The 16,154-nt window shown below is 36.8% G+C and overlaps 1 protein-coding gene across 1 annotated transcript; it reads right to left on the bottom strand.

The window, feature by feature from the left end:
• Positions 1-1,143: 1,143 nt before the first annotated feature.
• On the bottom strand, positions 1,144-12,927 carry LOC140548970 (suppressor of cytokine signaling 2-like). The gene is made up of 3 exons (XM_072672146.1): positions 12,171-12,927; positions 7,416-7,693; positions 1,144-4,056 (listed from the first exon to the last, which is right to left on the bottom strand). The coding sequence occupies exons 2-3, from the start codon at positions 7,684-7,686 to the stop codon at positions 3,542-3,544; spliced, it is 786 nt and encodes a 261-aa protein (XP_072528247.1). The 5' UTR covers positions 7,687-7,693; positions 12,171-12,927; the 3' UTR covers positions 1,144-3,541.
• Positions 12,928-16,154: the final 3,227 nt, after the last annotated feature.

Below are 16,154 nucleotides of genomic sequence, written 5' to 3'. Positions count from 1 at the left end.
TGGCAGTACTTCTTCTCTACAGGGACTAAACAAGCTGTGTGTGTGTGTGCACATCTGTGTCAGCAATGGGTGCAGCTTAAAGTGAAGCGAAATGCACTCATTAGAAGGGGTGTCCACAAACTTTTGGACACGCAGTGCAGGTTAAAGCAGGTCATGGTAGAAGTTGCTAGTGTTGTTCTCCATGGTGGCCCGAGAGCAGGTGAGTGAGGGTTAAAGCATGAGGAGACTCAGTCATTCTTCCTGGAAAGTGCCCAACACACACTTACACTCCCTCCCCCTTCCTTTTCTTAGAAAGAGCTTTGAGCCACAGCTGAATTCAGCGCTGGGGGAGCAGAGGGATATAAAAGGCTGTAGTAAAGGAAACGTCAGCACTTCTGCTGGACCCAGGACACACACTTCCACCATCTCCACACGCCTTTCAGCTCATCCCATGCTCTGCTCTGTTCAACATGAATGACATCAATTAAACATTGATTATATCGAGCGGCGGGGTGCTGCTGCACAGGGTAGGCTTCATGTGCATGTTCCTCACTGTAAAGACCAGCTTCTACCTTCAGAAACCCAGCTCTGGCCACTTTATTAGAAACACCTACGCTTGTGCTTCCTCACTGGCCACTTTATTAGAAACACCTACGCTTGTGCTTCCTCACTGGCCACTTTATTAGAAACACCTATGCTTGTGCTTCCTCACTGGCCACTTTATTAGAAACACCTACGCTTGTGCTTCCTCACTGGCCACTTTATTAGAAACACCTACGCTTGTGCTTCCTCACTGGCCACTTTATTAGAAACACCTATGCTCGTGCTTCCTCACTGGCCACTTTATTAGAAACACCTACGCTTGTGCTTCCTCATTGGCCACTTTATTAGAAACACCTACTCTTGTGCTTTCACTCTCTGGCCACTTTATTAGAAACACCTGTGCTTGTGCTTCCTCACTGGCCACTTTATTAGAAACACCTACGCTTGTGCTTCCTCCCTGGCCACTTTATTAGAAACCCCTATGCTTGTGTTCACACTTTTGGGCCACTTTATTAGAAACACCTACTCTTGTGCTTCCTCACTGGCCACTTTATTAGACACATCTGCTCTCATCTTAGGTTTAATATCTCTACCACAATAAAAATCAGACATTTTCAGACATTTTAGGATCTTTGAATTTATTGAATCTCCTTCAAGACTTTATCAGCCTTTAAAGGATCTGTGCAGAGTCCAGATTACAACTGAGAAAATACTGAAAGTCCAGTTCACTCCTGACCCTGGACACTGGGCCTGGACACTGGGCCTGGACAGCTACACCTCTGCTATATGGAGAAAGCAGAGGAGAGCCATTTCATGTGGAAACATCATCAATGATCAATATCAAAACAAAGGCTTAAAAAACGGACAGAAATACTGAGCGCAGAGCTTCTCGTACTCTCAGAGCCGATGTGTTAAACAGCACATAGTGTCCAGCTGAACACAACACACTGTGTTACTTTCAACACAACCAGTGTGTTCTTATTAACACACACACACACACACACAGCGCGTCCAGGCATGTTCTGACTACTCATCACACACTACATCCTAACCCCTTAACCCTGGGAGTGGCATTCAGCCTATAATCTTGAGGTTTAATATCCAGTGATACATCGTATTCAGTAACTACTGTGAATTATTCAGTATCCAGTATGAAATATTCCCCATCAACAGTTAATTATTCACTCAATTCACTCATAATTAAGTACTACTGATTTATTTACACTCTATGAATAATTCAGTATGTATCATTAATAATTTAGCACCACCAAATCGTTCAGTATCTACTATGAATCATTCAGCGTCTAGTATGAATTCTTCAGTATATATTATGAGTTGTTTAGTACTACTGAACTATGTAGTACTACTGAATAATTTAGAATCTACTGAAAATGATTCAGTATCTATTATGAATTATTCAGTTTATATCATGAATTATGTGGTACTACTGAACTATTTAGTACTACTGAATCATTTAGTAACTACTATACATGATTCAGTATCTACTATGAATTATTTAGTACTACTGAATTATTCAGTATCTACTATAAATGAGTCAGTACTATGAATTATTCAGTATCAACTATAAATGATTATTCAGTATCTACTATGAATTGTTTGGTACTCCTGAATTATTTAGTACTACTGAATCCTTCAGCATCTACTATGAATTATTTAGTACTACTGAATTATTCAGTATCAACTATAAATGATTTTTCAGTATCTACTATGAATTGTTTGGTACTCCTGAATTATTTAGTACTACTGAATCATTCAGCATCTACTATGAATTATTTAGTACTACTGAATTATTCAGTATCAACTATAAATGATTTTTCAGTATCTACTATGAATTGTTTGGTACTCCTGAATTATTTAGTACTACTGAATCATTCAGCATCTACTATGAATTATTTAGTACTACTGAATTATTCAGTATCAACTATAAATGATTTTTCAGTATCTACTATGAATTGTTTGGTACTCCTGAATTATTTAGTACTACTGAATCATTCAGCATCTACAATTAATGATTCAGTATCAGTTCTTAATTAAGTTTCTTGGCTTAGTTCTTAATTAACGTCTTTAGTTTTGTTCTTAATAAAAAATATTTACCTTAATTCAGTATCTACTCTGAATTGTTTGGTACTACTGAATTATTTAGGACTACTGAATCATTTGGTATCTACTATACATGATTCAGTATCTCCTATAAATGATTCAGTATCTACTATAGATGATTCAGTATCTCCAATAAATGATTTAGTATTTACTATGAATTATTCAGTATTTACTATGAATTTTTTGGTACTACTGAACTATGTAGTACTACTGAATCATTCAGTATCTACTATAAAAGATTTAGTATCTACTATGAATGATTCCATTTTTTCCCTAGTTTTCAAGTTTTATTCAGGTACTATAATGAACAATTCACTAACTATTACGAATTATTTAGTACTACTGAATTATTTAGGACTATGGAATCATTCAGTATCTACTATACATGATTCAGTAACTACTATAAATGATTCAGTATCTACTTTACATGATTCAGTATTTACTATGAATTATTCAGTATCTACTATGAATTGTTTGGTACTACTGAACTATGTAGTACTACTGAATCATTCAGTATCTACTGTAAAAGATTCAGTATCTACTAGGAATATTCCATTTTTGTCTAGTTTTCTAGTTTTATTCAGGTACTATGATGAACAATTCACTAACTATTATGAATTATTTAGTACTACTGAATTATTCAGTAACCATAGTGAAGCTAATGTGTAAAGCCTGTAGTTATGAGAACACCTGAAGTGTGGATCCAGACCTTCAGAGGTTAAGGGGTTCTAATGACGATAGCTCAAACAGTGTGAGGTCAGTTAACACATTGTTTCTGAGAGTGCAGGTACTGAATTCACACCAGTCAAACCTGTTCATGATTTCCACCTGAGTAAAGAAGACCACACCAGCACCTGTGGAAATGATCAACACGTCTGACCAGCGAGTCCAGTACAGTCTACAGTACAAACGGGTATTCCAGCAGGAAGTCTTTCAGTCTCTCAGGCAAGGGAAGGTCCCTGTGGTTTCGTGAGTGCTGATTTATGACCACGCGGCACAAGTGCTGTAAACTGCAGGCCGCTTTGTGGAGCGGCCTGGTCAGCTTCAGCTGCAGAGTGGTTTCTGAGGCACCCTGGAATGCAGCGCCGGGCGTAACGGCAGCGTCCTGTACGCCAGGGTCCGTGTCCGGCTCCCTGAGAGCGGCCTGCCGCTGGGAAGCCAGAGCGTAATACTGCACCAGGTCCACCGCACCTTTAAACTGCCGCAGGTGAGGCCGAGCCATCACCATGGAGTCAAAGCCAAACTGCCCTCCTGCATACTCAATGCGCAGGTGGGTGGGGCCTAGAGATGTTTTGACGGACAGGGTGAGCAGGTAACCTGGGTTGGAGCTGTCCCGCAGCAGGAAGGCTCCATCCAGAGCCTCATTCAGGAGCTGCTTGGCCTCAGCAGCTGTCATGGAGCCCCAGTACCAGCCTGGAAAGTGGAGAAGAGAAGAAAGCGAGGCGGTCAGGAGCGGTCAGATGGGTTTTATTAGGAGCTTTTCTGGTTAGAGGTGGAACAATGTACCTACTGTCAGGTTCAGTAGGATTTGTGATGAATTCAATTCAGTTTTTGAAAGATTGTGAGTTATTTACTGTGTTAAATGTCTTAATATACATAACAAAAAAGTCTGAACTTAAAATATATGAATATATTAATAAATACAATCAACTTTTATTTTATTTTATTTACTCAAAAGTGGAATAAAATAAACTTTTAGGAAAAAAAAATTCTAATGATAAATAAAAAAACAAGAATCCATGTCTTAAGTTCTGTTAACTTCATTTTAGAGTTATTAACCAAAGTTCGATTGACTAACATTTAATTAAAGACAATTTAATTGATTTTTACAGTGTACAGAACATACAGTACCCTATTCACAATGAGGTCTGATTTAAAAAAGCAAATCAGAAAATAAACAGCAAAAAAAAATAAAAATAAATAATAGACATTTTAATGTATAACTGTTAAAAATATGCTGAATATTTAACATTTAATTCTCTCAGAAAATCTAACTTTTGCATAAGACTGTATTTAATTACTTCCAAATTACTTTGATTCAGTACTATGAATTTTTCAGTGTCGACTATGAATCGTTTGCATCTACAATTAATGATTCAGTATCAGTTCTTAATTAAGTTCTTTTACTTAGTTCTTAATTAACTTCTTTAGTTTTGTTCTTAATTACAATATTTAGCTTAATTCAGTATCTACTCTGAATTGTTTGGTACTACTGAATCATTCGGTATCTACTATACATGATTCAGTATCTCCTATAAATGATTCAGTATCTACTATGAATGATTCAGTATCTACTATAAAAGGTTCAGTTATACAGATATGTTTTACTATATAGATGTTTTGCTATTTGTTACCCCTGTTTCTAGTATGCAATATTCTTTTTTTGCATTCAATTAATTAGGCAATTAATAATAATTAAAATAATTTGTCATTTTTACAAATAAAATATTGATTGTGGGTTTTTTCTTCAAATAGGATGTTCTTTAGAGCCCCCCAAATGTTCAAAAACGTGCTCATCAAATATGAACTTATCAATATAGTATTTCAGTATTTCACAGGATGTTTACATTAAGGAACACTTAAAAACAGAGATTAATGAGGTTCTTTAGTTTAATTAGTAATTAAGTTCCTTAGCTTAGTTTGTAATTAAGTTATTTATCTTAGTTCTTAATAAAGTTCTTTATTTTTGTTCTTAATTAAATTCCTTAGCTTAGTTTTTAATTAACTTCTTTAGTCTTTTTCTTAATTTAATGTTAAGTTCTTAATATAAAAGTTTCAGTTATAATATCTACACTATGTTAAAATTTGAGTCTGACACTGATATTAAATGTGGATTGTTGTTGTTTTCTATTTAATGTTTATCAGTTAACAGTTATCACTAATACTAAACTAATAAACTATACATACATACTGAAATATTAATAATAATAATATTATTTTGTTATATATCATCTTCTTATACAAACAAATGTGCATTGTTCAGTATGTTTATACAGTCAGTATGGTGAAACTACACTTTGTGTTGTTGATGTTCTGAGTGTAAATAATTGACGTCCTGTACAGAGACACAGTTCCACACTTCTTAGTATAGAAGTTTAACCATCTAAAGGACACTGGAGACTCGTGCAGGTCGGACTGCTGTAATTCCCTTTTTGGCGTTTTTTCTAAAAAAGCTCTCCAGAGGCTCCAGTATGTTGAAACTGTGCTCCAGAGCTCTCACTTTCACTTCACCCCGGCCCATTTCACTCCTGTCCTCGCAGAGCTACTCCAGGGCAGTTCAGGGTGCATCTCCAGGGGATCTCAGTGACGCTCTGATAGGTGTATTACTTTAGGAAGCAGCCTCTCAGCAAACTCCAATCCATGGGTGAAAGAGCCTCTTCTTATACATCCTAATAATGCCTAATACTGCCTAATAATGCCTAATAATACCTAATCATGCCTAATAATACCTAATCATGCCTAATAATGCCTAATAATACCTAATAATGCCTAATAATGCCTAATCATGCCTAATAATACCTAATAATGCCTAATAATGCCTAATAATGCTATACCTCACAATATCAAAAAAGTCTGCTTCATTAGTTAAAACACATATTTTCAGATGATCTTTCATGAATATTTAATAACCCCTTAAACAGCCTATGATCTGCAGGCAGGCTGAAAGTGTTACTGCAAACATTTATTAAATTATTATCAGAGAAAAGCCCCACCAGTTTGTACAGAAGCCCCTGTAGTTTTATTGTTATTATTGTATATTATTATTATTCATATTAACATTAATATTATTACTATTTATTTTGTAGTTGATTATCTTCTTACATTTTATTTAAATATTATTTTTCTATTATTTAAAATATTTATATATATTACAAGACATAAATCTAAGCATTATTTGTCCCCAATGTGTTAAATTCAGAAACTAATTTTTAACAGTGTTTTAAATGTGTAAAATTTAAGTCACTCAGAAATTCCAACCTTTGCATAAGACTGTATTTACAGAATGCCACAACAACACTAATGCAGTAATGGTGCACTGAAACACTGTAAAAAAAAATGTTTTTAATTTTAATTTTATTTTTAATTTTATTATGTATTCAGCTGTGCACAGAAGTTGTTGTTTGACATTTCTCTTTCATGTATGTAGTGAATTGTAGCTTTACTGCGGCTGTTTTAGCATTTATTAACCTCTTTTTTATTAATTAAAATAAATTAAGTAATCATGATATTTCATTTTTTCAAATGTGTCCCATCTGAATTAGGATAAATAAAATATTAAATTATGATTTTAGCATTTCACATTAATTCACAGCGCATAGCAAGTTTTACAAATGCGCTTAGACAGTAGTGCCACCCAGAAGCCCATTTAAAATATCTTTTTTTACTGTAATGGCGAATAGTCTAAAAATATTAAACATATTAAACATGAAACTGTATTCTGAATACTGACTTTTCAAAGTGTAACAGGACAGATTACAGATCCATAATCTCTAAATATTAATTTCCAATCCCTATATCTATATCTATCATATCCCCACCCCTGACTGTGCTGCTGCTGCTGCTGCTGGTGAATGTGTACAGATCTATGCCCTGGGGGGAAACAGGAGAGGTCTGGAACCAACCCCCTGTTTTTTTACTGCATTAATGTTGATTCAAGTTATTCTACCCTTATATGGTGTTTATTGCCTGGATAATCGGCTCTGCTCAGGACTTCAGTACAGTATTTGTGGTATATGGAGGAAAACCCATAAGAGCGCTGATCGTTTACTCACCAGACTCCTGAAGGTGAGTCATGGCATTCTGCAATCTCTTGGCATCCTCTGTTGATGCCACTCTATTCGGCTCCAGCTCGCGGTCCTTCAGGCGGATGGCAGTGTGCGCTTTCTCGGGTTGAATGTTGGGAACGATCTCTTGGCCATTCAGCACCGGGGGCCCGGGGGGTTCGGGCAGCAGCTGGCCAGGAGCATCCAGCCCACAGCTGCCCCTCTGTGCCAAACTCTGATCGGTCCCTGCTGATCTGGAGATGCACTGTGTGTGCCCCATCCAAAATCTACAGCAAAAGAAGAGACAGACCAGCCTGGGTGAAGCATGATCAGCACAGATGACTGAGGTTGGCAGTATTCAGCAGCATTCATCACACAGACTGTGACCTGAGAGGAGGAGTGCCAGAGACCCAAACACACCTCAGAAAACAGTTATCAATAGTTTAGACATGAGCATTTGCTTCATTTGCTTGTAGAATGGGTTATTATTGATATTAATGAAGTCATTGATGTGTGTAACTTATTAAAACTACTGAGATTTTTAAAGGCTGTTTCCCTGGGTAACGTTAATTACGTTCATGTAATAAGTAATAATAATGTTTCATATTTACTTAAAAATACTCATTTGGGTGGGACATGAGTGGTTTGGCGTGGGCCTGGGTGGGTCGGAGTCAGCCTGGGTGAGCATGGGTAGGTTGGAGAGGGCCTGGGTAGGGTGGAGTTAGACTAGGTGGGTTGGCATGGGCCTGGCTGGGTTGGAATCAGTATGAATGGGCCTGGATGGGCATGAGTGGGTTGGAGTCACACTGGGTGGGCCTGGGTGGGCATGGGTAGGTTGGAGTCAGACTAGGTTGGTTGGACGGATGGGTTGGAGTCAGTATAGGTGGGCCTGGGTGGGCCTGGTTGGGCCTAGGTAGGTTGGAGTAGGCCTCGTGGGTTGGCGTGGGCCTGGTGGGTTGGCCTGGGCCTGGCTGGGTTGGTGTCAATATGGGTGGGTCTGGGTAGGCATGGGTAGGTTGGAGTGGGCTTGGATGGGCCTGGGTGGGTTGGAGTCAGACTGGGTGGGCCTAGGTTGGTTGGATTCAGTATGGATGGGATGAAGTCAGACGAGGTGGGCCTGGTTGGGCCTAGGTAGGTTGGAGTAGGCCTCGCTGGGTTGGCGTGGGCCTGGCTGGATTAGAGTCAGTATGGGAAGGCCTGGGTGGGCATGGGTTGGTTGGAGTGGGCTTGGCTGGGCCTGGGTTGGTTGGAGTCAGTATGGATGGGTTGGAGTCAGTGTGGGTGATCCTGGATAGGCTGGAGTAGGCCTGGCTGGGTTGACGTGTGCCTGGGTGGGTTAGAGGCAGACTGGGTGGGCCTGGGTGGACTTGGTTGGGACTGGAGTGGGACAGGAAGGGCCTGGTGAGGTTGGAGTAGGCCTGGCTAGGTTGGCATGGGCCTGATTAAGTTGTCGTGGGCCTGGATGTGCCTGGGTGGGTCTGAGTCAGACTAGGTGTGCCTGGGTTGGGTTGCCTGGATAGATTGCCATGGGCCTGGGTGGGGCCTGGGTTACCCCTAAAATAAACACACAATTCATAGGTCCCCCCTTCATTATGTCCAAATGTTTGCGGACACCCCTATTAGTGAATGCATTCAGCTACTTTAAGCTGCACCCATTGCTGATACAGATGTGCAAATGCACACACTTGTCTAGTCCCTGTAGAGAAGAAGTACTGCAAATAGTATAGGACTCTGGAGCAGATCAACATCATGACCCTATTAGCACCATGCTGCCTAATGCCAGGCGTGGGCTAATAGAGGGGTCTAACCCACCCCCCCAGCAGCATTGTGGAAGAACTGTGTTCTCTGGAATGATGGATGGTTGGTGCTCCATCCAATATGTTTGGGATGAGTTAGAGAGTTCGGGATGGCTGAGATGGGGTGATCATTATCCAACATCTAACCAACGTCTGTACACTCTTGTTACTGAATGCAGTCAATCAAAACCTCACAGCAGTTCTACTAGCAGTTTCTAGTAGAAAACCTTCTTCTCTGGACAGTAGAGACAGTTACTCCAAAAAAGCAGGGCACACTTTTTAATAGCCTTGATTTCAGAAGAAACCACGAATGAGTAGGTGTCCCAATACTTTTGTCAATTCACTGTATGCACTAATCCAGATTATAATGACTACTTTCTGATACTTTAAAAATGTCTGTTCTCCAATTCTAGCAATGCTGCGTATATGTGTGTGTGTGTGTGTGTGTGTGTGTGTGTGTGTGTGTGTGTGTGTGTGTGAGTGTGTGTGTGTGTGTGTGTGTGTGTGTGTGTTAAGTCAACTGTGACAAAACAAAGTGTCTTTATAAGCTGCACTGATCTGGTGAGTGATAAAGTTTCCAAACACTTGGGATCTGTCTTCCAATAAACCCCACACAGGCCTACACCCAGCCTCCAGCAGGGGGTTAAAAAGTAATTACAGAGCCTTCTAGGAATCCTGCAGCAGATACCAGGAAGCAGAAAAACAAAAGGTGCAGCACAAAAAAAAAAAAAAAAGGGAGTGGAAGGGGACGTCGTTGCAGGACAGGACAGGACAGGGTCGAGTTTAAGTCAGACGAGCCGGTTTAGGTTTCTGGGTCACGGCTGTTTGTTTATCTTTTTTTATGAGGCTATCCTAAACACATCACTATTACGTGTGCCTCAAACACGGGTTCCAGTCAAACCCAAAAAAGGCCCCTAGACATCCTCCCATACTGAGCGTGGTGACGGCTGGGTTGGCTGGCAGCTGCTTTAACAGTGCTTACTCACTCTGAGGGTAAAGGCATTCTCCCAACCACAAAATGTAGACGTGATGGGGAGCGTACGGTCCACACATGCACTGAATAAGACAAATCATCACTTCTGTTAGAAGTAAGCTCCTGCCCTCCTGCCCTCAACCATTTTCTGCTCCCTACACGTCCCACAGAACATCCTGTCTGTGAAGCGGGAGCTCTCCGGCCTCCTCTTCTCACTGTTAAATGGATTTGCTGCTGGTTTAGCGTGAAAAGTAAGCAGTCTATAACTCAGCATCCTCACAGCGTGAAGCGTGTCACACACTGAAAATCTCATTTGACAAAAAGAGGAAAGATCATGTGACCATATTAAGTCATAAATCAAATTCTACCCTTCTTTTTAATAGTTTGTGTTTTATTTAAGTGTGTTTATGTAAGCTTGAATTGTGGAAATTGTCTTATGTCTTATAATGAAATGCCTTATACTGTAATATATTATACTAGGCTATATAACATTATAATATACTGTATTTCTACATTATGCTATATTATTTTATATTATACTTCATTATGGTATCAAATCATACTATATGTTTCTATGTTCTATGTTACTATATCTGTTTTTATGATAATAAGATCAAAATAATGATACCATATTACACCATACTATATTATATAATACTGTACTGTATGCCTATATTACACTATATATTATTTTATACTATACTATTTTATACTATACTTCATTATGTATATCAAATTATACTATATGTATCTATACTATATCTGGTTTGCATTATAATGATCAAAATAACTATACTATATAATACCATACTTAACTATACTATACTATATAATACTATACTGGTTTTCTGTTTTAATAATATACTTATATATTTTATATTATATTATGTTTTTTTATTTTGTACTTTATTTACTTGACTGCATCATACTTTAGTTTCTTACTATATCTATACTAAATTAAATATAACATAAATTATATTCTTACACACATTCTTACACACATTACACACATTTAAACTATACTTGTTTAGTGTTTTTATTTTAATAACATAATATACTATTTTATACTATAATAATTTGTACTATACTATATTATACTGCATGTTTTTAAACTATATCTGGTTGATATGATAATGAGAAGATGTGTTTTATGTCCTGAACTGTACAGAATTATATAATATTATTATATGATACAATACTAACCTATACTATACCACACTATACTACACTTTAGTATTGTATACTATATCTGGTTTGTTTAATAATTATAGAAATGTGTTTTCTTGCCTTTACTATATTATATTATACTATAATTGCAATACTAATAAACTATACTATATCATACTATATTACATACTAATCTATACTATATAACACTATACTACACTTTAGTATATTATACTATACTACAGTATGAATTGTATACTATATCTGGTTTATATGATATACTATATATTATATTATACTATAATTCCAATACTACTCATCAAACTATATCATACTCTATTATATTATATTTCATAGTACTATATTAGCTATATATTCTAGACTGTATTACACTGTTAGTCTTGTTATTCTTGTGATCATGATAAACTGCTTATTTACTTTCCTTCATTATACCACATCACACACATGTAAACTATAAATACTATTTTATACAATTTAATAATTTGTACTATACTATATTATACTGCATGTTTTTTTTAATGATATCTGGCTAATATGATAATGAGAAGGTGTGTTTTCTATCCTGAACTGTACAGAATTATATAATATTATATCTATACTATACCACACTATACTACACTTTTATATCGTATACTATATCTGGTTTATATGATCTATTATATGTTATATTATACTATAATTCCAATACTACTCATCAAACTATATCATACTCTACTGTATTATATTTCATAGTACTATATTAGCTATATATTCTAGACTGTATTACACTGTTATTCTTGTGATCATGATACACTGCTGTTTTCTTACCTTTTCAGCGAAGTGTTTCTGGGAACAGACCCAAAATTTCACCCGTATGAACCCGTATCTCCTCAGTGCCTTTAGTTTTTACGCAGTGTTAGTTCTGCACTGCTGAGGCTCCAGGTCCGAAGACATTCAGGTTACACGTTCAGGTCTGACGAGTGAAGCAGCTGCAGAAACTCAATCCCACTGGGTTTCCCCCCAGGTGTGCACCAGTTTCCAGACCAATTTCCAAAACACACTAATTGAAGATCTGCCCCACTTCAGAATCCACAGTCCTTAATTGGAGATCTGTTTGCTAATGAAATCCCCAAAACCACATTTCCCAAAGCCAGCAGGGTAGAGCAGGGCAGGGTAGAGCACAGCAGGGCAGGGTAGAGCAGGGTAGAGCACAGCAAGGTAGGGTAGAGCACAGCAGAGCAGGGCAGAGCAGGATAGAGCACAGCAGGGTAGAGCAGGGCAGGGTAGAGCAGGGCAGAGCAGGGTAGAGCAGGACAGAGCAGGGTAGAGCAGGGCAGAGCAGGGTAAGGTAGGAAGCTTGTGTCGCTCCCTGTTGCCAACCAAATCTCCCCAAATCTCAGTTCTACTGTTTTACAGCCTTTAAACAGCAGCCCATAATCCACACGCTGGGGTACGCAGTGCTCTCCTCTCCCCTTGGCTGATGCAGGATGTGCTGTTGACTCCACTCAGCGGTGTCCCACATTTATTTTTTACAGCGTTTCCCTTGTACTCAGGCAGCACACCACTTTCCAGGAATATTCCCAGAAAGACAGATCACGTGTGTGCGTGGAGAGAGGGTGGGGAGGGGGGTGAGAGTGTGAGTGTGTGTGTGGGTGTGTGTACGAGCTGGCTCAGCTCAACCAATCCGTGGCACTTGCGATGACGTCACCACAGTATATTTACATATTCACATACACTGTACTATACTTCTGTAATACACTATACTATACTATATGTGGTTTATGTGTGTGTTTATATATATATGTATATATATATATAAATATATATACACTGAATATATTTTGTAATATATATGTATAATCTGAAATACACTGATATACACACACATACATATACATATATATACATATATATTTATATATATATAAAATATATAATATAATTCAACTTATTTATGTATATATAAATATACACACCTCTACTACTATATAGTATGGAATATATATACACGCAAACATATATATGTATATATAATTCTGTCTTATATATACATATTGTAATATATATAATTTGAATGATATATTATATAATTCTAATACAGATGTGCGTGTGTGAGTGTGTGTGTATTTCAGATTATATATATGTATTACAAAATATATTCAGTATATATATATATATGTATGCGCATACATGCTACATTTTATTTATACATGTATGTATGTATATATATATATATATATATATATACACTACATAAGGTATAGTACTATAGAATTATTATTATATAATTCTAATATAGATGTGTATGTATATGTACATACATATATATATATATATGTGTGTGTGTGTGTGTGTTTGTGGGTGCAAACATAATTTATTATATTTATTAAATTATATTTATATTTATATACATTTAATTATATTCATATTTAAAATGTGATCCCTTATTTATTAATGGTTGATTATATTTAATATTTGAATTATAAACTTTTATAAGCTGCAATATATGGGACTATTTACTATTTACTTTAGTATATATATATATATATATATATATATATATATATATATATATATATATATATATATATATATATATATGTGTGTGTGTGTGTGTGTGTGTGTGTTAGACATTATGACATACACTTTCATATCCAGCTGAGACATCCCCAGTGCTCCATTAACAGATCCCTTCATTTCCTGTCTAAGTTGGTGGATGTGTGAGAGTAGGGTTCTGTAGGGTTCTGTTCTCAGCCTGTCCTGACTTTAAGGTTCTCTGTCCAGGACAGGCTGGGGGTTACAGAGAACGCCTGCTGGTTGGTTCCCCTAATTATTTGTAAATGAAGTCAGCCACGCGTCACGGGCTTAAACCTGGAATTTCACAGATTTGTTCTGGCAGGATGAGCGAGACATGGAGCTTTCCAGGAACCTGCAGCAGAGCCTCAGCAGGACTTTTTCCCAGTACAGCAGCAGCAGCAGGAGGCGGGGCAGCAGTGCGGAGCGCCCCCTACTGCATAGAGAGAGAGTGGTAGTCTGCTCTGAGTCCAGCTCTGTTGTTTTTAAACCTGCACCAAACAAAATGACCACTGATAATAATCATAATAATCATTACCAATATCAATACCGAATCATTCATATTGATCAATACTGATTATTTATTTGTGTCAGTAAAAGCTTTGATGTTTGTGGTAAACACTGTTAGGTTTCTAAACACACCATTCACTATCTGGTCTATACAGGCCCTACAGGCCTATGCAAAAGTTTGTGCACCCTTGGCCAAATTTCACCATTCCAACCAATGTTGTTGTCATTGTTGTTGTTTTATGAGAAGTTGTAAACACAGTTTATTTGTAAACAAACAAAATACACAACATTTTTTAGCCAATCCTAAAGAAGGTATTCTGTCTTTCAAACAGTTTTAAATATCATCAGTGTGGCCTGTGCAAATGTTTGGGCACCCAAAGTATTGGAATAGAAAGGCTGCCTTCAGGCCATGACAGAAACATCATATTTATGAGATAAATAATATATGATTAATAATAATAATAATAATAATAATAACTCCAAAAATGTATGAGTTGACAACCCCCAATTTTTAGGGGCGTGTCTATTAAAATGACAATGTTTTTTAAATTGGTTATGTAGTGGTTAATAAGCAACACAAACACAAGTGATTTTTAATGGTTTAATCTGATCCACACGTCAGAAAATACAGATACATAAAAATAATATAAACCTAATGCTCACACTCTGCTCTGTTTGTTTGTTTGTTTGCAGTAATTGTAAATAAACAAAAACATTTTTCCAGAATATTCATTTTGTTTCCAACCAAAACCACTCATGTTTTTTAGGTACTGCTTAACTGTATTTATTTATTATTATATATATTTTTTAAATTATTTTTTATTGATTTATTACCCATGTTTTTGCTATTTTACATTTTCTCTCTTTTTTATTTGACTATTTTTAATGATTTAATCTCATCCACATTTCAGAAATACAGATACATAAAAATACCGCTCACCTAATGCTCACACTCTGTTTGTGTGTTTGTTTGTTTGTTTGTTTGCTGTAATTGTAAACATACTTGCTGTTCATTTTGTATCCAACCAAAACCACTTATTATTTTTAGGGAGTGCTTAACTATTATTGCATTTATACGTATATTTGCATGCTTTTACGTGATTTTATTTGTGATTTATTACCCATGTTTTTGCTATTTTACATTTTCTCTCTTTTTTATTTGACTATTTTTAATGATTTAATCTCATCCACATTTCAGAAATACAGATACATGAAAATACCGCTCACCTAATGCTCACACTCTGCTCTGTTTGTGTGTTTGTTTGTGTGTTTGTTTGCTGTAATTGTAAACATACTTGCTGTTCATTTTGTATCCAACCAAAACCACTTATTATTTTTAGGGAGTGCTTAACTATTATTGAATTTATACGTATATTTGCATGCTTTTACGTGATTTTATTTGTGATTTATTTAGTGATTTATTACCCATGTTTTGATATTTTCATTTTTTATTTATTTTTGATGCTTTCTTAAATTACAACGCTACTCTTAGATTGAATTATAATAATTACATTTACAAATTTCTTGATTTTATTTTTTATTACTGCTCACAGTAATTTGACCTGTTAGATGGACCAGACAGACTCAGTGTTTTTTTTATTTTATTTTTAATAATATCGTGTGCTGTGATTGACACCAGGATGTCACGCGAGCCTGCTGTGAACCCCCCCCCCCCCCCCCCCCCCCCCCCCCCCCCCCCCCCCCACGGCAGCACACAGGGCGATTACA

Source organism: Salminus brasiliensis, unplaced genomic scaffold (genome assembly GCF_030463535.1).
Source record: "Salminus brasiliensis unplaced genomic scaffold, fSalBra1.hap2 scaffold_88, whole genome shotgun sequence".
NCBI classification, from domain to species: Eukaryota; Metazoa; Chordata; class Actinopteri; order Characiformes; family Bryconidae; genus Salminus; species Salminus brasiliensis.
This window is presented reverse-complemented; position numbering and strand designations above follow the sequence as displayed.